Source organism: Dendropsophus ebraccatus, chromosome 8 (assembly GCF_027789765.1).
Source record: "Dendropsophus ebraccatus isolate aDenEbr1 chromosome 8, aDenEbr1.pat, whole genome shotgun sequence".
Taxonomy (NCBI): domain Eukaryota; kingdom Metazoa; phylum Chordata; class Amphibia; order Anura; family Hylidae; genus Dendropsophus; species Dendropsophus ebraccatus.
In genome coordinates, this window is record NC_091461.1 from 67,650,373 (window position 1) to 67,677,646 (window position 27,274).

General features: G+C 41.3%; 2 protein-coding genes across 2 annotated transcripts in view; one reads left to right on the top strand and one right to left on the bottom strand.

The window, feature by feature from the left end:
• CDH23 (cadherin related 23) overlaps positions 1 to 27,274 on the bottom strand; it is a 671,672-nt gene that overhangs the window by 60,505 nt on the left and 583,893 nt on the right. The window contains exons 36-42 of the mRNA XM_069981852.1: positions 12,097 to 12,318; positions 9,231 to 9,350; positions 8,353 to 8,533; positions 6,576 to 6,709; positions 5,501 to 5,710; positions 4,533 to 4,640; positions 686 to 788 (exon numbers count right to left, since the gene is read on the bottom strand). Coding sequence (XP_069837953.1) covers positions 686 to 788; positions 4,533 to 4,640; positions 5,501 to 5,710; positions 6,576 to 6,709; positions 8,353 to 8,533; positions 9,231 to 9,350; positions 12,097 to 12,318 — 1,078 coding nt within the window. The remainder of the gene's footprint in view (positions 1 to 685; positions 789 to 4,532; positions 4,641 to 5,500; positions 5,711 to 6,575; positions 6,710 to 8,352; positions 8,534 to 9,230; positions 9,351 to 12,096; positions 12,319 to 27,274) is intronic.
• The window catches only part of VSIR (V-set immunoregulatory receptor), a 40,580-nt gene continuing 29,433 nt past the window's right edge, over positions 16,128 to 27,274 (top strand). The window contains exon 1 of the mRNA XM_069979171.1: positions 16,128 to 16,550. Within this exon, the coding sequence (XP_069835272.1) occupies positions 16,463 to 16,550 (88 nt within the window). The 5' untranslated portion in view covers positions 16,128 to 16,462. The remainder of the gene's footprint in view (positions 16,551 to 27,274) is intronic.

Here is a 27,274-nt window from a genome sequence, read left to right on the forward strand (position 1 = left end):
AAAACCTGGCAAATGCATTTTCCAGTAAAACATAGCAACCCATTCAAACCCCCTATTCCCAACAGATCACATGACTTGCGACAAGCATTACTATGAATGAGGATTACATGATGAGAACCAGTGACATGTTTTAGCAATGACTCAGGCTGTTGAAGCCCTAGCAGACTGAATCAACCCTCATAGTCCTAAAATCCTGCAGGAAAAACAGGGTTATCAGTTCCTCTGTGAGCAGAAAATCTACAACTGCATATCAAGCTGTGGGCCGTTGAGGTCTTGAAGATGGATCTAACTTCTTAGGTCTTCTTATTTTCTTGTTGTGCCTCTAAATACACACAGAACAATATCTGAATCCTAAGAACACATGGTATGTGTAAAGGTCAGTAAGCAAAATGCAATTCATGTATCTAATGCCTATATATGATTTAGCATATTCTAGAAATACAACTTTGTCCTGAATTTCTAAGTTTCTCCAGAAATCAGTTTTATTTTACAACATATTAAGCATTATAGTTCCAAGCGTTATGGTTTTCCCTTTTCAGCTGTTTATCTTGGTGGAGATTATGCTTGTCTGCTAAATTAAAGGGATCAATGTAATTGGTAAATATATATATATATATATATTTTTTTTTATTATTATTATTATTTTTTAAGAGAATACCATCTTTGCATATATGTTGTATACTACCTGCTGGCGAGTTCTCCATGATTTCAGCTTGATATGATCCTTGAGAGAACACAGGTCGGTTATCATTCTCATCTGATATTGTCACAATCAACACGTCAAAATCCTGCACATGGAAACATTACAATTCTTTTTAGCTTACTCAAAAAGGGAGAACGGACTTGGCACTATCACGACTTGCCCTCATGCCCAATCATTAGCACCTGTGGAATATATCACTCAGCGAGGGTGTTGCTCAACTTCAAAGGTAAGATACACCAAATGTGCACACATTGTAAAGGAGCGGAACTCGCCCAAATCGCTGATACTAAAACATACTTGCTTTGTTCCATGCAATAAAAGTGGGGCATGGACACTGGCAAGACAAGGCTAAAGTCGTTTTGCGCGCATGCACAGCACACATCCTCTGCCCAGCAAGTATGTTTTAATATCAGCGATTTGGGTAAGTGCCACTCCTTTACTATGTGTACAATTCTTTTACGCATTGGAAAAGTTTTGTTTACCCAGTAGTAGTGATGAGCGAACATGCTCGTCCGAGCTTGGTACTCGTTCGAGTATTAGGGTACTCGATGGTACTCGTCACTCGGACGAGTATCTTGCAATACTCAAGAAAATCTCATCATCCGTTTCCTGTAAGTTTTGGCGCTTTTTCTCAGCCAATAAACATGCAGTAGACTCTTTGGTACATCCTGCAATCACGTGGGACCCATACATGTCGATAGCAGCGATTGGTTGGCCACATCAGATGACCCTGCCATATAAAAAACTCAGCATGCTGGAAGAGATTAGGGACAGAGCTGCTTCTGGTCAGGGAGAGTGTTAGGGAGGGAATTAGCGTTCCAGTAGGCAGGGAATACTAGCAAAACCACCAAACAACCTTTGTAAGGGCTTCAAATCGTTTTTATATTGTATTACTACAGACTCATCATCCGTTTCCTATAAGTTTTGGCGCTTTTTCTCAGCCAATAAACATGCAGTAGACTCTTTGGTACATCCTGCAATCACGTGGGACCCATACATGTCGATAGCAGCGATTGGTTGGCCACATCAGATGACCCTGCCATATAAAAAACTCAGCATGCTGGAAGAGATTAGGGACAGAGCTGCTGCTGGTCAGGGAGAGTGTTAGGGAGGGAATTAGCGTTCCAGTAGGCAGGGAATACTAGCAAAACCACCAAACAACCTTTGTAAGGGCTTCAAATCGTTTTTATATTGTATTACTACAGACTGCTGGCTGGGACTTGCAGTGCAGCTACCACGATTTCAGCAGCACACTGTGGTGATCGGCTGCTGGCAGAAAGGGAACATTAGGTGTTGCATACAGACCCCTAAGAAGTGCTCAGTACAATTTTATGGGGCCCTCAACTATATTTTCTGATTTCTGTATTTCTTACACAAGGCATATTTAAGTTCACTACTGCTTCCTCAGTGTAAATGGGGTGTCACAGAGTGTGTATAGGTGCAGCCACCAACAGATTGTATCCCACAGTCCCATTAAAACTAGTGGGACCTCTACTATATTTCCTGATTTCTGTATTTCTTACGCAAGGCATATCTAAGTTCACTACTGCTTGCTCAGTGTTAAGGGGGTTTCACAGAGTGTGTATAGGTGCAGCCACCAACAGATTGTATCCCAGAGCTGTTGCTCAGAATTAGGCATAATAGTGCCATTAGGCAGCCTCAGAGGCATGCATACATGCTGCCCCTGCTGTTTCCTGTCCATTTCTGTGGTGTTTCCCTCATTTTCTGAGGTTGACAGGTTTTCACACGACCTTTCCTCTAACGAACATGGGTCCCCTCCAAAAATGCTTAAGTTTCCTATTGACTTCAATGGGGTTCGTTACAAACACTCGAGTATCGGGAAATATTCGTCTCGAGTAACGAGCACCCGAGCATTTTAGTACTCGCTCATCACTACCCAGTAGCAATATGGGATGCGACCACTCTTGGCTGGGCTCATGCTCTCTAGGACCTATAGCAGCTAATACATACTAGGGTATGTATGCCCTTGTTCTTCCATTTAAAAAACATTATTCATTTGATGTTTAGCTGTATATCTCAGAGATCTGTCTTTTCAGACAATCCTGATCTATACCACATCTGCATTATGAAGACCAAACAAATCACTATCATTTAGCTTTTATGGATCATAAAAGGGCAATGTGTGGAGTTTAGTACTAGGGTTAACTGCAGTCAAGCACACTTTAATATGAGACTATAATCCCATAGCTATTCTACAGCATTAAGAGATAAAGAAGAGAATCGGATGTCTATTAAATCAGAAACATTTTTAAGCATATTTTGTGGTTTTACATTAGGATAAAATCTTAAAGTTGATACTGGGGTGTTCTCACTGAAGTTTATATTTAGTACAAGTGTATACTGCATACTCCACTACCGTACAATATCGTGATTTTGAAAAAGAAAAAAATGGACAAAGCGTATGTTGCCCAAATAAAAAAAAAACAAAACCTTTTTTAGGCAAATGTAACTTAGTAAATATGACGCATTGTAAGGACAGGTTCACAACATGTAAAAATAAACGGCCATAGTTGTGCAAACAACAGCCGTTATTCCTGAAATAACAGCCGCTGTTTGCACAACTACGGCCGTTGTTATGAAATACGACTTTTTATATAGTGTGAACCTGGCCTAATGAAGGATGGTTTGTAATGAAACCACCACAGGGGAGGGGGCTATATACTACTGGGGGAGAGGGCACAGAGGACTATATATTATTGGGGGAGAGCGCACAGGAGGCTATATACTACTGGGTGAGAGCACACAGGGGGGGCTATATACTACTGGGGGAGAGTGCACAGGGGGGCTATATACTACTGGGGGAGAGCGCACAGTGGCATCAATTCTGTATGTAAATAGTTCAACAACCTTTGTGAAAAGTTAACATAACACGTTTACTACTGATGTTCAGCTTGGACCTTCATCTAACAATAGACCCCGGTAAGTGGACCTTCACTAAAAATTGTTGAGTACCCCTGACCTAGATTGTACTTTTACTGATCAAAGCCAGGCACCAAACAGGCACATTATTTTTTTCCCAAATTTTTTTTTTCTGTTTCTATATTATTATTTTTTAATTTCATTTTTTGTACCTGATTATGGGAGTTGCCACCTTGCCTGAGCTCATTTTACAGTATTTACAAATATGTTTTACCGCAAGCCCAATGATTTCCATACAATTAATAAATAATTAGGTTATATTTTATTCAATTATATAACCTTACCATATTCTGCAGCACTAATATCCCTCTAAATGGTCCTTGTCCCTACAGTGGCTTGCAATCTAATTTCTACCTTAACATATGTGAGGAAATCCACACAAACATGGAGAAAACATATAGGGTGAGATTTATCAAAGGGTGTAAAATTTAAAGTGGTGCAAACTACCCACAGCAACCAATCACAGCTCAGCTTTAGGCAGTGCTGAAAGGAAAGCTGAGCTGTGATTGGTTGCTGTGGGCAGTTTGCACCAGTCTAAATTTTACACCCTTTGATAAATCTCCCCCCTAGGCTTTACACAGATATTGGGCCTCATTTACTAAGATTGTCAGGTATTCAACTACCCTACACATCGAAGTTTTGTTTCCCAAACCGCCAGATTTATCAATGTGTATCGTGCCCTTAATAAGTTTTTCACTTGACAAAACTAATATACGATCTTCCGGCCATAGTAAAAATGGTCAATATTCATCATGCAAAACCAATCAAAAAAGGTTGTTTTCTTTGATAAATATGTCAGTTATCGTAGGTTTAAAAGGACAAGCAAACAGTACGATAACTTTTTCTTCATTACTGTATATGTCTTATATTTATGAGAAATTTTGCTTACCCTTCTTGAATTGCGTATATTTTCTGGGTTGTCTCTCACAGTCACGGTTAGTCTATATTCTGAAACCTTCTCTCTATCAAGAGGTTGATTTACATAAACTATTCCAGACTGAGGAAAAATAGAAAAATATTATTGAAATTTACAGATACGATTCCTTAACACCTCTTGCCATGTTTGCTCTTCTTACAACATATGTACTTTTATGCTTAATGAATCCAGTTATTTCTTCTTAAAGGACAAGTGCCATGAAAAACTTTTTCCCAGTAATTGAAGCACATTACAAAGTTATATAACTCTGTAATATGCTTCAATCACCTATCTGCCTCCCTTCCCTGCCTTTTCCCACCTCCACCCCCCACCAGGAAGTGTCCTGACTCACACAGACCTGATTACGGTCGTCACCATCACCAAGCTCTTCTCTCAGCTCCTTCTCCTGTTACACCAGCCTCCCCCCTCCCCTGCCTTGTCAGGTGACAGGCTTGCTCAGCTCCCATTGGCTGAACAACTGCAAGCCATCACTTGTCACATCTCACTTGCTTATCTTCCCTCAGACTGACTCCGGCACATAGGCAGCTCCCCCCTCCCCTCATCCCCTCTCTCCTGCTGCCGAGGACTCAGTGAAGGAGTCATGTCACTAGAGAAGATAAGCTGAGCAAGCAAAGTCACCTGACAAGGAGGGGAGGGGGAGGCTGGTGTAACAGGTCCTAGAGCAGCCCTCCTGCTGATGACTCATCCTCACAAGAAGGAGCTGCCTGGTGACGGTGACGACAGTAATGAGGTCTGTGTGAGTCAGGACACTTCCTGGTGGGGGGTGGAGGGGGGAAAAGACAGGGAAGGGAGGCAGATAGGTGATTGAAGCATATTACAGAGTTATATAACTTTGTAATGTGCTTCAATTACTGGGAAAAAGTTTTTCATGGCACTTTTCCTTTAACCATACACCATTGCATCACAAGAAGCAGACTTACGTTTTCATTGATGAAAAATGTATTCTCTCCATTCCCTGCAGTTATATTAAAAGTCAAAAGTGCATTGCGCCCAGTGTCCGCATCGCTAGCAAGAATTCTGGTAATAGGAGTTGATACTGGCGTGTTCTCACTGATGATTACATTTAGTGGAAGGTTGAGGAGAACTGGATCATTGTCATTAATATCTAATACTCGGATTTCAACAACAGTCTAAATAGGGAGAAGATACATGAGAAAATCAGCTTCACAGTATATGTATGACATTTGGAATACCTTCATTAAAATAAAATTGAAAACCTCACAAAAACACCACCATTACTTAATGTGGCTTCAGATAAAGACATTTGTCCTGTCTATTTTTCACTGTCAGGACATGGTTGTTATTGGTATTTCAATAGTATGTATGCAAATATTTAATCCATGACAATAACATCTGACCCGGGCACAAGGTTGAGGGGGTACCAGCCATGAGATGCTGACATACAGCTATATGGAAAGGCATGGTTTCCATTGAGTTTAATGGCCCAATTGTAGTCAACCAGTGACTACATTCAGCTAATTTTCCACAAATATACATATTTTCCTTGAACTCAAAAGCATGGTTTGCTTTCGAGTTCAAGTTTAGTATACACTTTGTCTGGGATCACTAGCGGCCCTGCAAAAAAAAACTGACATGTCATTGAATAGTGGCCGCTGAGAACCTGTCAGTTCACACAATGGAGCCAGAGCCGCACGCTTCATTGTGTGCAGCGGGGAATTTGGTTGTGGGAGCACACTAATGCGCCCGCATTCAAATTCCACAAAAGTGAAGGTCATCCAGTCGGTACTGCAGTACTAGCCAGGATGAATTTCTCTAACACCGGCCAACCGACCAAAAAATGCATTAAATTGCCAACCACTCTCTGGCCGAGGAGGTAGATGGAAATATTTTAGATAACCTATATGGGGTTATGTCTGGCAAACATTTCTTTAGTCAACAATCTTAAAACAACATTCCTAAAATAGTAAAAAAAGAAGCTTCAGTTACTCACAATATGGTATTATATGAATGCAGCACAAGTAAAAAATACTTTACCGTAGCGCTGAATGGAGGCTTTCCTCTATCTTTCGCCATTATAGTGATGTTGTAAGAAGCTATGTTCTCTCGATCCAGTTCATAGTCTTTTCTAACCCTCAAATCCCCTTCAACCGATGATATTACAAACTCACCTATAAAAAAATAAAGATACTTTACTTAAAGTGAATGTGTCACCTCCTGACTGCTTTCTGAGCATAACAGAGTTCAAAATATAACAATGTTAAATGTGTCTGTGTTTTTTATTTTTCCTAAAAAAAAAAAACAATAACACCTTTATTCGCAACGTAAATAGTGTCAAGGAGGCAGGGCCTAGTCTCCAGGGCCCTAGCACTGCTACTCACTGTTCTGTATGGCTGCCCAGTACATGTGCACTGTGCATACAGTACAGTAAGGTATAGTAGTGCTAGGATCTAAGGAATCAAAAATTTTAATGAAACAAGTTTCTAAGTAGTCTTCAATAGGAATTTCCTACCACTTAGCCACTACTCGACTAATTGCACACCCAAGCCGCATGAACGGTGGCTTTATCATTTGTGCAGCCATTTTAATTACACAGATAGATGTGCGGCCAATAACCATAATTTTACCAGCTGTACAACAGATTAAATCAGCCGATGAGTAGGAATTTGCTCTTTTGTCAGCTGATCGCTGGCCCTTTTACATGGGCGGATTTTTGGGTAAATGAGTGTTCCTAGGAACACTTGTTAGTGATAATCATCAAAGGTAAAAAGGCCTTTACACAGCACATAATCAAGGGTTTGCACTATAATAAGTATAAGGCAAGAATAAAAAAAATGTTTTTTTTTTGTTTGTTTTTTAAGTGTCTATTTTGCATACATGATCTATATAAATGATCTTTTAGCATTAGGATTATTAATAATTTATTTATCAAGCCAACTCTCTAGTAATATGTCATTGCACTTAATGCTTAGGGTAGGTCCAGTCTGGTTCATATTCCGAATACTTAGAGACTTATGATGAAACAATTACTTTTCCATTGTGTCTTGCCTGGTGACAGGAGGTGGCCAATGATGTATAGTTTGTTAGGGTTTCCTGGTGTCTTTTATTGTGACCATGAAAGGTCTTTCTGGATGCACTTACATGTGAATCCAGCTTTCCTTTCCCTGACTGTGGACTGTAAACTTTATTAGACCATGTTTACACTAAGTATAACACCGGCCGTTCTGTGACCCAGCCGTATCACAGAACGGCCGGTGTTACTGAAGATCATCCCTGCCAGATAATCTTCACTTATGGTGACTTTGGATGCAGGCGCACCCGTGTCTGCCTGCATCCGAATTCAATGCTCCATTGTGTGAACTAACATGTCTGTGCAGCCGCTGTTCAATGAATAGCGATCGCAGAAAACTGAAATGTCAATTTTCCGTGCGGCCGGATGGAATCTTGGCCGGAGCGTATACTATGGGGGACATTTATCAAGTTAAAAAAGCTTATTTTTCGGCAGAAAATGGTCAGATGTGAATAAATTTATTTGCAAACGGCCGGACTTAATAAATGTCCCCCTATGTGTATACGCTCCGGCTGGGATTCCATTCATTTCTATATTCATTCCATATTTCCATTCATTTGCAAATTGCAACAACGACCGTGATTTATACAACACTTACGTTGTGTGAACATAGTTTAGGCAGTACCAGCAACTAGCTACCTAGTCCAAAATTCTACAGTAAGTATCATACTGGGATGAAATAAATATAAAACAGTAGTCACATGTTCAAATAAATTATATGATGTTCATACAATTTACACTTACCAAGAATATCACCCCCAACAATGCTGTACTCTACTTGGCCATTAAGACCTGAATCTTTATCTTCAGCTTTGAAAGTCGAAACTCTTGGACCTGGTTGTCCCTCTGTTATTTCAAAAGGGCCTTCATATGGTTTTGGAAATTGTGGCCAATTGTCGTTTATGTCATTTACATTTACTAAAACCTGTAAAGACAGAAATGAAACACCGGGAAGACTGTAAGATATATCAATTTTAATCAAGAACATGGCCAAAAACACATTGCCTTACAGCTAATTTCTTTTTTCTTAGGTTTTTGTTTCCTAAAATGTTTTAACTAAAAAGAAACAGCTAAGCTAATGTGTATGAAACAGTAACACGTCACTTAATGTCATTATAGTACAGAAAATGGGACCTTATAAAAGCTACGAAAAGTTTGTGAAGTACAAGTAGCTCTACTCTAAAGCAAATAAAACAATGCCCCTCAACATTATTTATTTAAAAATATGTTCCTATAATGTATAAATTGCTTAAATATTCTTTTTCTCGGAAGCACATAGTAGCTCAAGTAAACAAAAAATTGGTATTGTTCTCTGTAGAGCGGCCAGTTTGTTATGTTTGTTTATGATTTTGTAGATTTAATTATCCCAAACAAATTTATGTGTAACTGTTATTCTAGTGATCCCCAATCAGTGTGGGAAAGTATTTCTGCAGATAGGTCCTCTAGATCCCACCAACTCCGCTTCCTTCAATATCCTTTATCAGGCATAATCAGAAACTTGCCATATGACACTATTTGCAGTATTTGTATTGCATGTAGTCCCATAATAATCAGCATAGACTCTTCAGATTGCTTGTACTGAGTAGGAAACAGTGAGGTTAATGGAACACACTTATACATACCGTCGTGGTAGATGTTAGGCGACGTAGCAAAATGGGACACCTGTCTGTAGCAGTTACAATCAGAGTATATCTTCCCAGGCACACTTCATAATCCAGCTCCTTTACTGCTCGAATCAGACCCTGAAAATAATGTAATAATACATAAGGTAGCAAGAATTATTGCTACTGTTCATGAACACACAGGGTTTAAAAGTTAGGGTATATGCACACTACGGAATCTTGACAGAACATCCGCCACGGATTCCGCAGCTCACCCCTGCTTGTGGAAGTGCACATCTTTGCTGGTCCCATAGGCTTCATTGTATAGTTTGCCAGATTCCGCATCCGCCAGAAGAATGAACCTGCTCATTCTTCGGGCGGATGGCTGAATCTGGCAAACCATAGGATGGAGCCTATGGGACCAGTGGAGATGCACACTTCCGTGAGAGGTGGTGAGCGGCGGAATCTGCGTCGGATGTTCCATCAGGATTCCGTAGTGTGCACATACCCTAACTATGCAAATTTAGAAGATATGAATGCTGTCCTGCAAACCAATGTATATAATGCACTCATTTAAAAAAAAAAGAACAGATCTCAATTGAGCACTGACCGTATGAAGACCTGAAAAGCCTTATGTTTCCCAAGGGGAGTATACTTCCTACTAAGAGTAACTTTTGGGGTAGATTCACATGTACAATATGGCAGCGGGTTTCACACTGCGAGTTTCTCAGTGAAATCCGCTGCAATACTCTGTGCTGTCATGGTCTGTAGTTCTCCATTCTCCCAGCAGGTTTTCTATTTCTCTTATTTTTAAGATGTTTCTACAGCTTGTTGGAGTCACCTGTGGTAAATACAGCTGATTTGACAATATTTGGGAAAAAAACAGCCGCCTATAAAACATGTCAAAGCTGACAATGTCGGTCATGAGGGAGGGGGAAGAACTTGAAAACTAAGAGACAGGATTATATGGAGCCACAGATCTGGAGAAGGGTGTAAGAATTTATGCTACACATAATTGTTAAATGGAAGAAGATTGGAACAACCAGTAGCTCTGTGTAGAGCTGGATGGCCCAGCAAAATACGACATGTTATACTAAAGTCAGCCAAACCTGCTGCTGACTATACAATGTGTATGGGGTCTTCACAACTGTTCACAGAGAATGTCAGTGGAGATAAGGGTTGGATATCACTGCAGGACTCCACCGCACTCCAGGACTCCACTGCACATTAAAGCAGAGATGCCACCATGACCTCTCTTAGTAAGTAAAAGACACATAGGAAAGCCTGACTGGAGTTTGCAAAAAATATGTAAAGGGCTCTCATACTGTGAGAAACAAGATTCTCAGCTTTGACGAAATCTGAAGATTGAATTTTATGGCCTAAATTCAAAAAACATTATAGCTGGAGGAAACTAGTTCATCTTCTGCTCAATATTACTAGAACATATAGGGGGATCAAATATTACTGGTCTATAAGGCCACAATTGTTTTATCCAAGGGGTTAAAGTGACACATAAGCAATTATGTTATTACCAGCCCTTTAAAGGGGTAGTGCGGCACTAAGAAATTATTCACAAAATAACACACATTACAAAGTTACACAACTTTGTAATGTATGTTATGTATGTGAATCGCCTCCTTCCCCGTGTTCCCCCACCCACGCATGTGGACGCGTCATCAGCTGCTCAGCCATGATTGGCTGAGCACAGTTATGCTCAGCCAATCGCGGCTGAGCAGCCGATGACGCGGCAGAGGGGGGTCGGCATCAGGGACGGCTGCAGCGATTTGGCCAGCCTCCTGAAGATTACGTCGTTGACAGAAGATCGGGGTCGGGGACGACGCACGTCAGGTATGTATAATGCACTGCACTTTCGGGTCCACGTGCGTGGGTAGGGGGAACACGGGGAAGGGGGCCATTCACCTACATAACATACATTACAAAGTTGTATAACTTTGTAAAGTGTGTTATTTTGTGAATAATTTCTTAGCGCCGCACTACCCCTTTAAGGCTGGGGCTATATGGGGATTTCCAGTCAACCAGAAACCACTGTGTCACACTGCCTGTTGCCCATTGCCCTTCCTTGTAATGAGACTCCATATTCATGCAAGTAAATGGTGTTGCAATGTTACTCACAAACAGCCATTGACAAACCAGGATGCATTTTTTGCAACTACGAGGTTGCAGCCATGCCCATATGAGAGTTGCAACATGGCCGCATTCACTTGTATGAGTGATGGAATCACAATGCCCCTGCAACCCCAACCTTCCACAAATGCCGTCAACAGTCACTGACAGTTTGCACGGCATGTCACACAATTGATCAGTGGAGAATTTGTGTGGCCTTTTCATTTCATCATTGTCTTCCACACATAAAAGTTTAGATAGGGTAATGTGCGGCTGATAACTGTGATTTTATTGCTTGCGTAAAAAATGCGATCAGCCGACAAAGATGTGTTTTCTTCTTCTTTTGGTCACCCTTTTACAGGGGCAGAATCTCAGAATTGAGAGGTTCTAATAGTGGAAAAAGTCTTTAATGCGATTGATCGAGTCACTTATGTTTTTTGTTGTTGTTAACATTTAAACTATTATAGAGAGAAAATGTTGTTCTCTTTTGAAATGACAACGGAAGCCAGTACAGGAAGCTCTGTTCAGCAAAACTGCATCTACTTGTTCTCTACTACCTGCTCATTGCAGAGATTTCCACTATGTAACTAAGATTCTTTATAAACTACTATAAACTAATCCATTTATGTAATACATGCACCTTATAAAACATACACTTATTTGGTTTATTAAATGGATAAAAGTTGCAGGAAGGTGGGGGCTCACTTTAGTACTTTAAGATATGTTCTCTTTTATTTGACAGTGTTTACTGTTCCGTTCTTACCGTGGAGTTATTTATAGTAAATGTGTCCTGAATGTTGCCATTTATTATGGAGTAGCTAATAGTTCCATTAAGACCTTCATCATTATCCACAGCTGCAGTTGTGATTATGACAGAGTTAAGGGTCATAGGACCTTCATCCAAAGTTACTTCATACAGTGGCCTTTGAAACGTGGGGACATTGTCATTTTCATCCAAGATGGTGACGTAAACTAATGTTGTTGCCTACAAAAAAAAAAATAAAAAAGCAGAGCTTATAAACTTTTTCAGATGGTGTCAAGACAAAGAGATGTAACTGGCTTGTACATAATACATTATGTGGAAGGCAGCTCTACTCCGATAACTACACAGATTTAGGCCTGGTTCACACTATGTTAAAACAACAGCTGCATTTCATAACAACGGCCATTGTTATGAGATACATACGTTGTTTTTACATAGTGTGAACATAGCCTTATAGTGGTGGAACATGACCCTTATTTTCTTGTCTGGAAAGAAATGGCAGGAAGACACTGGTAGGCACATTTATTATTGTACGCCATATGCCACAGAAAAGTTGAAGATTTTAGATTTTTCTGTGGCGTTCACTTGTGGTTATCCCCGCTCGACTGATGGATGTGTCTCATAGAGACATCACATTTTGGTTGGAGTGCTTGGCCAGGAGAAGTGTTCGGCAGAGCACTTTTTTCTCTGCCTCATTGCAGGATATGGGCTCTATAGACTTACTATAGAACCAATTTTGCAGTAAGACAGCAAGAGAAATATTCTCCCGGCTCCTTCTAGCAACCGAACACCCAGAACCTGACTAATCGAGACTTTAGACATGCCTTTGTAACATTCTGAAAGTTTTGTTAATTGACTATAACACTTTGCATTTATGTGTGTAGAAGGAGCTTACAGTCCAGCACTGACCCCAGGACTGGCAGTTGTGATAACAAATTACCCACAATTCCGTAGAATTTTCTCAATGATTGGATTATATGAAGCTATGATAGTCAAAGAAAACCTGCTTCTGCTTTTATGAACAGTCAGTGACCCTTGCAGACCCAGTGGAACAGTGTACTGATATTCATCTAGAACGTTTAATTATTGACCTACCCTTTCAACATGACATGGATTGCTTTATTTAATGGAAAGCAAGACTCTAAATATTTCATGGAATACAAACAATGTTTTGAACAGGTATAATCTTGTATCACCTTAATGTTCTTGCTGTTTATACATAGCCCTCAATAACAGACCAGCCATTGTGATTTGGAATGTTTTTAGCCATTCTTGCTCAATACATTCTAATAGTTACACCTCTAAATGAATTTACCTGTAATAATTTAAATAGCATCATGCCGTTTTATCAAACACATGCTGTGTCTCCGCTGTGGCTGAATGTAGTGGTAAATGTGTGTGTGGGTGGCATACGTTCAGGAGAGCAAAGGCAGAATAATGCTTTGGTGTGTCCCTTTTGCTCCTTTCAAATGTAACCAAATTAACTTAATTAACACAATGCAATTAAGGGAAGAGTTTTACATGTCGGAGGTGGTATATTAACATTAGGGCCTAGACAAAACAAGAGCGTCTGGACAGCTCGGTATTCTTCACCCTGGAGTGGCCAATGATAGGAACAGCCTCAGATATACAAAAGGAGCATTGAGGTACTGATATTCAATATGAAATTATTTCTGCAATGAAGGTCTATTCACATTAGCAGGTGAAGATGTTTGGGATTATATATATATATATTCATTGAAATTCAAGCTAGTTGTGGACCTTGTAAAAGTTACTACTGTAGTGTAAATGACTGTCTAATAAAGTGACTGCTAACGGGACAGCTCCTCTAATATATTGCTGTTCTCTAACAGCAGAAAGCTTCATTCTTCAGGCTCCCACAATGGCATAAAGAGCCTCTTCATATTAAGGCACAAAAGCTAAATGTGCTTCTTTTTAAAATATCATTGAAAGTGACAGTCAGTACTAGGACATTTCATGGAGATCTAATGTTACAATTCATGCACTATGTTTAGACTTAGATCCAAAACTTGAACGACTTATACTGTTTTAGGGTAAAAGCCTGTGTGTACTGGGTAACATAGAAAAACTTTAGAAATAATAGCATTTACAAATAATCTCATAATACAAAATTTTTTCACACAGTTGCAAGTATATTTCTATGTCATCCAACCGATTTGCTATAGTTATAATTCATATAGAAGAAAAAGCAACAGCACAGCTAATTGTCCTCATAGGAGACTTACCTCTGATTTATATCTCAACCAGTGTGGGACTAGCTGCTAGGTGATATAGGAACTAGTGGAATATGCACTCGGGTGGGGTTCTTAGCTTGAGAATTGCACTCAGCATTTAAATATCCAATAAAGAAGTTGCAGTAAAGTCTAATGGTGCGTTTACACAGACAGATTTATCTGACAGATCTTTGAAGCCAAAGCCAGGAACAGACTATAAACAGGGATCAGGTCATAAAGGACAGACTGGGATCTATCCTCTTTTCAAATCCATTCCTGGCTTTGGCTTCCAAAATCTGTCAGATAAATCTTTCTGTGTAAACGCACCATGAAGGAGCGTGATTAAGCATGAAACAGCTGTAACTACCTAATCTGATTGCATGCTAGCGTCTGCACCCATAGCAGTGAACACAATGTAACTGCATTTGCACATTGATTAGTAAGAAATTGCACAAGAAGGTGGTGAATGCTGCTATTAGAGATGAGCAGTAGAAGAGAAGCGAACTGCTTCATTCCTATCTGCATTCTGTTCATCATGCTGCAGGCTTTGAAGTCTGCTCCGCTCCGCTGCTGGAAAAAGATGGATCCAGTCCTGGGAAACTGGGAGAAGTTTTGGGTATATAGGGGAGAAGTGTTTTACCTTAGATTACTGGATACTGCACTTTTTGTGCCAAAACCAGAAATGGATTCAACAGGAATGAGAAGTACACGTCCTCCCCTTATATTTTACATGCTATTTGAATCCACTCTTGGCTTTGGTACAGAAACTGCAGTGGCATTTTTGCAAAATACTGCCATGTGTGACACCAGCATAAGTGTCACTGTCAGCTAAGCGCCTCTAAGTCGATAGAGCCTGTATACTGCAGTGAGCGCACAGATGGGAAGAGATTGGTTCTAGCAATCGGTGGGGGTCTCTATGACATATTGAACATTTTTCTATATAAATGACAGTGACACTTTCAGGTTATGTTCACTCAAAATGACTGCCCTTTTTATTGGACAGCTAATGTCAAATAGCGATTATTATTTGCAGTAAAATTACGACTGGCCACTAAAAATGGCGCAAATTAAGGTTCTTTAGGAAAGTAAAAGGGGCACAATTTAAAAAGCAAAATTAACCCCTTCCGTGGCATGCATGAAACTGACGCTGCCATTAGAGACATTGTCAGGCAGATTTAAGAAACCTGTGCAACTGTTAGTGGAAACTTGGACTAAAGAGTCTAAAGATGCACTGAATTTATCAAACACCGTTTTTAGACTATGGGGGACATTTATCAAGGGGAAACAGGTGTATTTTTTGGAGTAAAATGGCCAGATGCAAATACATTTATTCGCAAGTGACCATTTTGCGAATAAATATTTGCATCTGGCCATTTTACGCCCGCTGCACCAGGTGGGAGTGTGGAGGGGCGGAACGGGGGGTGCGGACTCTAGGTCTGCTTAATTTATCTCGCAGAAAAATGATCAGGAATCCTACACCAGCTCTGAGCTGGCGTAGGTTTCCTCGGTGCACACACTGGTGCATGCGGGATTAATGTAGAGGCAGTGCGCCTTTACATAAATCAGCGTACTGTCGGTGTTGCAGGTATATTTGTAATCCTGGTGCAGAAAACGCCAGACTTAATAAATATCCCCCTATGTCTATATAAATTTACATAAGCTATTGGTTTCACATCTTAGCCCACTCCCACCTCTACAGAAGCTACACCCCTTGTCTAACCCATACCTTCTATTTAGGAGAATTTTCAATACTAAATCTGCCTCAATCTCTCCGTTATGGTCACTGACTAGACATGATGTTTGCAATATCTAGTTTCTTATAAGGAAGAAACCACAGAATGACACCAGGAGCTGAGCACTGAGTTGAGATGAGCTGTGTCGCTTCTGTCTCTTAAAAAAAAAAGCTTTGTTTACACAGAGGAACCTCGGTCAACAGTTACATAGAGGAGACTGCCCTTCTTAACTTTAGCCTCTAGAGGGCAGCGTCCTATCTGATTTCTACATACTGTACAGCAAGCTATTGACATTTCCTGTGTTGATCAACTCTGACTCTGGCAATTCCTTGTGTCACTTCATTTGAAATGGTGCAAAAGGCATGAAAACCTTGCAGTCTGGTTGCAGTTTTGGCAAGAATGGCTTTCTCCAGGAGGTCTCAGCATCCCACCTGCAGCTTCTGGAAATGTTGGAGCTTGCTCTGCTTGTCCCTGGCATTTTACCAAGGTAAGACAAACACACTTGTGTTCCAGCTCTGCCAATCTAACGTGCTTGCATTCACTTGCTAGTCTCTCTTGTTTCCTTGCAAGTGAATAAGACAAGAAGGCTGGAGGAAGTAGGGCACTTTAGGCAAAGTGTGTAACAGTCTCATCAGTGCAATGTCTCATCTGCTGCTTGTTTGATTCCCTGGAGGGTTCTTTTTATTCTGCTACTTTTAGGAATCCTAGTTGTATCTATAACTTGGACTGGGCAGCAACTTCACTGGTGGATACACAGGGATCAGCACTATCCACCAGTCATTCTACCTTAAAACTCAAAATGTAGAGAAAAATGTGATTAGCACCATGACCTTGTGACCTCCACATTCCTAATTGAAGTTAAAGACCTCCTTCTGTGCTGGCAGCCAGCAGATGATTCCTCCACTACTGGGGAGGATGGGATCTGTCAGATAATTCTGGGGGCAGACAGAGAAGGAAAATACACCTCATTTAAGTGCAAATAAAAGCAGACAGACAGTTGTCTGCATTGTTTGCTTTGGGAAGATTAAAATGTAAGTGGTCATTGGGTGATGGGAGTCTATGAAGAGTGAGCATCCTAATGCAGTATATTAGTATTATGTCAGTCTATGCAAAACTCTTCTCATCTGTTGTCTCTCTCTCTCTCTATATATACGTTTTTACATCTCTGTTCACCTCAGCGCTACCTAGAAGTGACCCAGTGACCATACATGTCAATGTGATGTGGAGTAACTGGCTGTGAGATGTTGTGACATCATCTATAATTAAGGTTGTAGGGAACTGGTAATAGAAAAGACAGCAGTAATGAGTAATATGTATTGGTGTATAGTTTAAGTTCCCTACAAAGTATTTGACGCTGTTAATAGGTTGTCTCACCGTTAAAGGGGTACTCGTTTTCAAATCAACTGGTATCAGAAAGTTGTACGGATTTGTAAATTACTTCTATTTAAAAATAGAAGTACTTGTCAGCTGCTGTATGTCCTACAGAAAGTGGTGTTTTTTTTCCCACCTGACACAGTGCCCTCTGCTGCTACCTCTGTTCCTCACAGGAACTGACAGCAAATGTCCATAGAAAACCTATCCTGCTCTGGACAGTTGCTGTCACAACAGAGGTGGCAGCAGAGAGCACTGTGTCATACAGCAGCTGATAAGTATGGGAAGACTTGAGGTTTTTCAACATAAATAATTAAAAAATCTGTATAACTTTATGACACCAGTTGACTTGAAATCTATTTTTTTTTATTGGCTGGAATTATCCTCTGTCTATGATTCCTATTCCTGAGACTGATCTTAACACAGGGGTCCCAGTAATCAGACCCCCCACCACTGATGATCATATGGTTTTCCTTTATCTTCTGGATTTGTCATTTTTCAGAAATCAATAAATATCAATAGTACAAGCGATTTTAAAGTGACTGTACCACCAGGCCCAGGCTGAAGCACTGGAGATGGGCCAACCCACCCCCAGTGGGAAGAAACCCCATCCCCTCCACGACGTGACTCCATTAGAGTCAATGGCACCCTATCATAGAGGGGCTAGGGTTTCCTCCCACTAAGGGTGGGTCGGCCTGCCACCAGTGCTTCAGCCTGGGCTTGGGGGTACAGTCACTTTAAACATACTCTGTAATAAGTTTTACTAAGTAAAAGAGTATCCTTCTGTACTCAAAAAGCTGTTTCCCAGCCTCCCCCCTCAGTTCCGAAGAAGCAGGATTTCTGTGTCCATTATGCCCTATGGAGAGGGGAGGGGTTGAGGGGGATGGGTGAGCACGGAGAGGAGAAAAGGCACAACACAGCATCCAGCAATCTTCTCTCACCAAGCTCCCAGACAAGCACTGACCTTTCTGACCTCTGACTCCAGCGATTTATGTGCTCAGATAATCTCCAATACTACTGGGCTGCTTCCCTGCTCACTCATCCCCCTCGACCCGTTCCCCCCTCCATAGGTTATAATGGACTCAGCAAACCCATCTTTACTTTGCTCCTCTGTAATGAAGACGGCTTTGCCTGATAATGAGCAGATAAGTAGTGTGTGTGTGTGTGTGTGTGTGTGTGTGTGTGTCTGTATACAGAAAGTTGTTTGTACAATTGTATGTTCTGTTCAGACAGTGTCAGTGACAGTGTTACAGAACGGCCGCTGTCTGAGATGCGCAACCCAGTGAACATCACTTTTAATTAAAATATGGAAACAATTTGTTATAGATGCCTTAATTCCCCACTATAATTGTTCTTGACAAATTGTTAAAATGTTAAGATTTCTGCTGTGAGAATAAGTGGAAAAAATTGGATGCTATATTATAAAAATAGACCAAATGAAGATACAATCATAATTCAGTATTATTTATAGTTTATTTCTACAGTGTTTTCATACAAAACTACCATTTGGCACAAAAAAGATAAGCAAGCCATGTTATTGGTTCCAGGACGGGTGTGTGTTATGATAAACTCACGCTTAGATGAGCTCTGCAGTTACTTGCCTTCTCATTTTTTTTTTTTTACTTTATGTTATATGTAGTTTGATAATGACAAGCAAAAGCTAGTCACACAGAAATTACAGGCAAAGGGCCCTATCACACGGAATAATTATAATGTGAATTATCGTTAATTGTTCAAATTTAAAGTGAATGTACCATCGAGTACATCGTTTGATGTCTTTTACATGAATGGATTGGCACCTGCGCGGGGATGCCCAGTTCCCATGCATAGCTGGTCCGGCATAAAGCAGTGGAGACGGGCCTGCTTGCCCCCCAGTGTGACAAAACCCCCTCCCCTAGTGGAGCTGTGTGACAGATTGAGGGGAGATTGTTACATTGGGGGCCAGCAGGTTTGCCTACAGTGCTTCCTGCCGGTCCGGTGCCCGGAAATAGACCGGCGCTGTGCGCAAGAACTGGGAACTCGTTGAAGAAAAGGACCACGGCATCGGCATCCCCTCGCTGGCGCTGATCCATTCATGTAAAAAACTTAACTCATGTTACCTGATGGTACATTCACTTTAAACGATAATCGTTTCATGTAAATGCAATCGAATAATCAATGAGAAATCATTCATCATTCATTCGGTGCTGACAACAAAATCATTGATAATTGTTCGCTGTACTTCCACATTCGTTCATTAATCGTTCACTAATCTTTCAGTGTAATTCAACATCGTTCCTTCATTTGCTGGGATCAGATGGAGTAAACGACCACAGTAATGATCGTAACTAACAACTATTATTCTGTGTGTTATACTGAATGATTTCAGGATAACAATGAACGATCTCATTGCAGAAGACACATAAAGTTGCTTGGACAAGTTTATTGCTATTTACTATTACAGTTCTATACAAGCTTTAAGAGCATGCTTGAGTCTGATTGTTCGGCATTTGAGTACCGGTGGCTTAAGAAGTGAGATGCTGCCCTAAAGAGTCCAGGAAAACATGGGTAATGCTATAGGCTGTATCCATGTTTTCCCGGACTCCCTAGGGCGGCATCCAACCTCCTCAGCCACTGGTTCTTAAAAGCTAAACGACTGGACTAGAGCATGCTCGAGGTGCACTCAGCTGTACTTTGTGTGCCTCAGATCTCATCACCAGGGCCGGCCTTAGGTTAAATGGCGCCCTGTGCGAATACTTTTTTGGCGCCCCCCCCTTAAAGGGGTTCTCCAGCGCTACACAAAAATGGCCACTTTCTTCCAGAAACAGCCGCTCTCTTGTCTCCAGTTTGGGTGGAGTTTTGTAACTCATTTCCATTGAAGCGAATGGAGCTTCCTTGCAAAGCACACCTGAACTGGAGTCAAGAGTCATGCTGTCTCTGGAAGAAAGTGGCCATTTTTTTGTAGCGCTAGACAACCCCTTTAAGGTAGCATAAAACTTCTTCAGCCTCCCATCCCTCCAAATGACATACAGCGTCCATTACCTGACCCACCAGCCATAAACACGACTACCCTTCAGCCATTTACGCAACTACTACTTCCCCCTCAAGCCATACAAAAAACTACCCCCTTAGCCCCCAGTTATACAAACAACAACCCCCCCAGGCCATACAACTACACCCCCCCAGTCATACACACAACTACAACGACCTTTAGTTTTAACAAAATAAAAGTTGAAAATTTTTAAATAATTATGGTTAAAATTACCCTATTCTATTCCAGCTTTCAGGCTATGCTGGGGTTGTAGTCATGTCATATTCCAGCTATCAGGCTATGCTGGGGGTTGTAGCCTTGTAATATTTCAGCTATCCAGCTATGCTGGGGGTTGTAGTCTTGTAATATTTCAGCTATCCGGCTATGCTGGGGGTTGTAGTCTTGTAATATTTAAGCTATCAGGCTATGCTGGGGGTTGTAGTCTTGTAATATTTAAGCTATCAGGCTATGCTGGGGGTTGTAGTCTTGTAATATTTAAGCTATCAGGCTATGCTGGGAGTTGTAGTTCACCAGCAACCACAGGTTGGGAACACTATGAGATACAATAACATCTACTGACAGTCTGTACTTGAGATTATCAAAACTACCCAGAAAGTCTGATACAATGGCTGCAGCTGTCACCTGTCACTATCACCAGGGACTGTGCCAGAGTCTATTTTATCCACTAGCACAGCTCTGCTAAACCAGGTGCCAGGATCACTGATACAGCTCTGCTACACTAGTCATTATCATTAATACAATTCTGCTCTTCCAAATAGCCTGATCACTAAAGCTGCTCTGCTATATACCGAGTACAGTTATCACTTAGACAGCTCTAATGCACCAGATATCTTCACTAACACAGCTCTACTGCATCAGCTACCCTGACCACCCACAAAGCTCTGCTACAACAGCTACTGTCCACACCAGTTATTACAGACACCATTTAGCTGCATTAGTTTGCGTGATCACTAGGTTGTGCAGCCATTTTTTTTTCTCCTCAGGTTCCTCTGCCCTGAGAGCAGAGGTCAGAGGTTATCTCTGTACTGATAATCTCCGTGCAGGACTTCAGTGCGGAGAAAACCATGTGCTGCAGGTGCCAGGATCCCGCACTATATCCAGAGAAAGTCCGATACCCCAGTCACCCCACATCACTGATACATATACACCTGGTATAAACTGCCCACAGCAACCAATCACAGCTCCCCCCATTGAGTTTTTCCCATAGAAGTATTGCTTCTACCAGGCAAACACAGCCATAACAAGTCACTTCTTCTTCTTTAAGCATTGGAGATGAGCGAACCGGGTTCGAGTCCATCCGAACACGAACGTTTGGTATTTGATTAGAGGGGGCTGCAGAACTTGGATAAAGCTCTAAGGTAGTCTGGAAAACATGGATACAGCCAATGACTATATCCATGTTTTCCACATAGCCTTAGGGCTTTATCCAACTTTAGCAGCCACTGCTAATCAAATGCCGAAAGTTTGGGTTCAGATCGTCTCGAGCATGTTACAGGTTTGCTCATCTCTATTAAGCATGCCTATAAAATGCTTCTTTCAAAGACTTGTTTTATATCTGTTCTACTAATAAAATCAATGAAACATGGATATATGCAAAGGTCAAAGAATAGGACAGTTAGTAAAATGTCGGCAACAAATTATCCATGTGTGAATTTACCCTTATAGAGGATAAGATTGTCTAGTTTATACCTCCTGACTGCGAATCATACATTAAAAAACACTTATCTGGCTCCTATTTCAATAGCTCTTTTTCATCTAAGTGATGAAAGTTAAAGAAAACAGAGAATGGTTATAGTAAAACTAACCACTGTACTTTATTTTCCAAATCCCTTCTTGTGCAAGAAAAAAAAAACGTCATCTCTCCATTCTTGCAGGCGATGAGGACATTGCATTGTCATGGAAACGTATTTATACCTAGCAATGGCCACACAGCATTGCATGGTCTGAAAGAGGCCATTAAGAAGGATTCTGGGCAGCCAAGACTGGGATAGTCACTCAATAACTCTCCTCCAAATAAGTATACGGGTATTTAGAACCATCAGGTTCTATCCACAAAATTGCTTGTCTTATAATACTGCTGCATAGTGAAAATCATCTCAGATGCTTATTTCAGGAGGAATTGAAATACAGTACTTAGTTTCTTTTGAGAGCAAATGACATTCAGAGAAGACGTAAGGATAAAGGAGCTCAAGCAGTTTGGTCCATTTGGACTGGTCGCATGGGGACCTCTTTCTGACGCAACCAGCTTTGGCTTCACCATTTCTTTCTTTCATCTTTACCTTTCAAAAGCCATAGCCTTATATTTTTCCATTGACATGGGCTGCATAAGGGCATGTTGTTTGGGTGGTGTGTTGTATTATTAATATCATCCTTTAATGTACGTTGGAAGTGTATCCTATTTTTATGGACTGTCCAGGAGTTTATGGATGATTGGCAATTCTGCTGCTATGACAACCCAAAGGCACCCCCACCTAAATTAGGGGCTGGCTGGGTTACAGGGGGACCCCATTTCTGTAGGATTAACTGCTTAGATGCCATGAAGAAAGGGGATCCCATAGGGAAAAAGGACGTATGGTAGAGAAGATGTAGTAAGAGGGAGGATGCTTGGCTGCCTCTGAAAGGGAACCTGTCCAAACAATGGGTCGTCAGTGTGGTCCATGGTGGCCTCCACCTACCCTGCTGGCCTTAAAGTGTCACTGTCGTGAATTTTTTTTTTGCAGAAATCAATAGTCCAGGCGATTTTAAGAAACTTTGTAATTGGGTTTATTATCCGAAAAATGCATTTTTATCATGAAAAAGCAGTTTGAAGCTCTCCCCCCTGTCTTCATTGTTCTCCTATGGAGAGAGCTAAAGAAAAGACCAAAGCAGGACAACAAAGAGTTAATCTACAAATCCCTCACGGGATATCTCCTGTGACAGTCACCAGTGACCTGTCTGAGCTCAGATTACAGCTGTCACCCAGCTCCGTGCCTGTAATCCTCTGTTATCTGCTTTCTGCTGCCGGCTAACTCCCTCCTTCCTCCTCCCCCCTCCCCTCTCCCTAGAACAGACAGGGTACGTCTCCTGCAACAAGTCACAATTTTCAGATTTTTCAGAGTGGATGAAAAAGAGGAAGGAGGGGGGGACCTGGGAAAAGGCTTTTTACATGCAGATAATGGCAGATTTGGCTAATAAACCCAATTACAAAGTTTCTTAAAATCGCCTGGACTATTGATTTCTGCAAAAAAAAAAAAAAAAAATACGACAGTGACTCTTTAATTTATAGATCTCTCTATACCTAAACAAGCAGTCTAGAAACCAAGGCTTACAGAATGTAGAAAAATGTTTTTATTGTCAAGTGAAAAGTGTCACAGAGGCCTTCCCAAGCTCCTGATCTTCTGTATACATCCTCATTCTCCCTCCTATACTTTACCTTGCTTGAATGACAACCATTTGAAAGCTGAGCTCCAAGCAGGGTCAGCGATGGGAGGGGAGGAGTTGTTACAGCCCTTGGAAGATCAGGAACCCTTTCTGACACTTTCCACTGGAGAATAAAAGCTGTTTCAACGTTCTGGACTGATATATAAAAAGTTCCATGTGTCTCTTTGTACTTACAGCTATCTAACAGTGTCAGCAGTTTGAAATGTGAATTGCACATGACATGAATTGATTCACTTTAAGGTCAGCATTTTTTTAAATATAGAACTATAGGTGAACTATAGTGAAAATCTGATTTCAGCAGTACAAGAAAAACCCTGCTGTCCAGACAGTGCTTTAATCAATCTCCCTTTAGGACACCGCTGGCGAGACATCAGATTTCTGCACATAACAACCCAGACATTTTTCTTCACTCACAGTCAATGGACTGTGACAATGGCAATTGAGCATTCTCATAAATTGAAACACTTTCGGACCAGTCATGCCTTTAAAAAAAGAACCTTGCACTTGGACCACACACTCCTGCACATGGCTGCTGCCAACAGACCCAAGCTCTTCTCCAGGCTGACCACATAGGTCCCAGCCAATGACCGGCTGCTAAAATTCCCCAGCAGACTAAAATGAAATAAAATAGATCTGTGCAAAGCCAAGGAATTCTGCTAGTATTCTATAAAAATGTAGTCTTTATCATGTTGCGTGACTACATCCTCAACAATGCTTCAGCTTTAATGCTTAACTTTGACTTGCAAAGGAAGTTATGCAATTGCTTTGTTATATAACTTAAGCTTAGACTTTCTCAAGAAATAGAAAAAGTCAACAAGGACATTCAATAGTAAAATATATTTAAAGGGGAACTCCAGGTAGAGGTCAAAATTAAACAATGGAGCATAACACATTACTTACCTATCTATCCCAGTTTTGAAACTACCAAAAATCCATTTTATTTTTATTTTTATTTGATTTTTTTTTTTTTTGGGGGGGGGGGGGATGTATTGTGTTTCTGTACTTCCTGGTTGAGCAGTTCCCAGAATGCAGTACTGGTTCCTGAATGCAATGATTTCCCTCAGCTGTTCATCACAGTCCACAGTCCTTGCTGCACCTGCTTCTGGCCAGTCAGAGATGGTGAATGACCGGGGATTGGGGGATCCAGCCAAGCCTCCTGTGATATCATGCCACAAGCCACAATGTGAGACAGAGACATGGAAGATTTGTCTCCTGAAGGGGGAGAGCAGTGGGAGCAGGAGACTATGTGGATTGACAGAGAGGCCATTTTTCTTCACTTCCCGGATTGCTATCAGCTACCAGTGTGGCAGAACCGTACAGATATGATAATACATTATATGGACACATCTATATAACTTTTAATTTACTTTTAATAGAATTTTTTTTCCCCTTTACAACATAGTAAAAACTATATATTGTTTTTCATAGGTCACTTCTACAAACATACATAAATATTAGGGCAGATTTAAAGGGGGTATTCCAGAGGTTTTTTTCCTCCCTACATAATGGTTCAGGAGAAAAACAAACAAATAACGGTTCAGAAGAAAAAAAACATTACTTGCCATCCTTGCACCTCACTGCTGCTGCGTGTTGGCCCCTCACTTTTTTTTTTAAATTTTTTATACTTGTTTGTATCCTACAAGGAACTTACGCTGTGGCTGTGGTGGGATGCTAATGAAGAGCGGCAAGTGTAGTTTTTTTTATTTTATTTAACTGCACCCTGAGCGTGGCTGTGTTACTACAGTGCCACAGAGATTAAAACAGTTTCCCCGCTTCCATCATGTTACTGATACGTCATGCCGGCCAGGGAAACACTTCAGTACAGGGCTTCCCTGTCCATAGCCCCTAAAAAATTTGGGACGTGGGAAAAAGCCCTAAAGCTATGTTCACACATTGCATTTAAAGAGGATGTACCCCCAGGTACATCCTCTTTAACCTGAACCGATGGATCGAATGGCGCCGGCACGGGGAAGCCGGATAGAGGCCCGGTTCCCGTGCACGGCGCCATTCTATGCACCGGAACCGTCCGGTGCTCAAGCACTGGAGATAGGCCGGCCCGCCCCCAGTGGGAGGGAATTCTCTCCCCTGTATGACGCGGCTCCATTCATTCTAAGGGAGCCGCGTCATACAGGGGAGGGAATTCTCTCCCACTGGGGACGGCCCGGCCTACCTCCAGTGCTTGAGCACCGTCTGGTTCCGGTGCATAGAACGGCGCCGTGCACGGGAATCGGGCCTCGGTCCAGAAAACGGACCACGGCACCGATTTCCCCATGCCGGCGCCGTTCGATCCATCGGTTCAGGTTAAAGAGGATGTACCTGGTGGTACATCCTCTTTAATGCATGTCAGAGAGCACTATTTTGTCATGAATTGCGCAATTAAGATAAAATATCCATTCTGTCAAAATTTTTGAAAAAATGTCGTTTTTTTTAGCAGAATTGCAAATTTGTCTCAAGATAAAAACGTGCATTAAATGCTGTGTGTGAACATAAATTCACTTATTATCCCACCTGGACAGACAAAAATAACCTCCAGTGTACCATGACGTCCTTAAAAAATGTCCTTATTACCTCAAAACATCAACACTGCTGCATAAGTTTGTATACTGGAAAAACAATGAGGCTAGTTCCCATAAAAACCATATACTTTATTGTAAAACATACACAAACAACAAGATTGAAAACAGAAGAACAGACCAGATCAAAGTGGCAGTGTGCAGAGTAACATATAATGATGTACAGTAATATGCGACATGGAGATTAAGGAGCTGCTGCACATTACACCTATGGCTGATTCTAATGCTGCTAGGCTATGTTTAAAAACCAACGCCAGGATGTTGGTATATAATTTGATCAAACCATATTGCCTCATGTACCACGTGCCAGTCTCCTGGTTCGCTTGGGTCCCTACGCTAACTCCACACTGTGTCGGTCAGCGACTGCCAACCCTGCAAAGCGTGCACATGCAGGGAAGGGAGGGCATGGAATGGCCCTGCAACCACCATGTCACAGGACCAAACCCAAAATGCCCTCCCAAAACTCAGCTGGCACAAGTATGAATAGATGTTGCCGTATCTCACTGCCACCAGGTCCCCCTCAACGCACGTTTTGCATCTATTGCTTACTCAGGAGGAAGAGTCTTCTGAATACCCCTCTAATAATATTATCTAGTTAGCTTACTGTACACCAAAATGTTACTGCAATTCTAGGTGCACAATATCAATATAATGATGGAAGCTGGGAAAGTGTTTAAATCTTTGCGGCACTGTAATGAAATAGCAGCGTGGCTGTGTCACTAAAGTGCTGCAGAGATTCAAACAGTTTCCCCACTTCCATCATGATACTGATATGTCATTCCAGGCAGGGAAACACTCCAGTACAGGGCTTCTCCG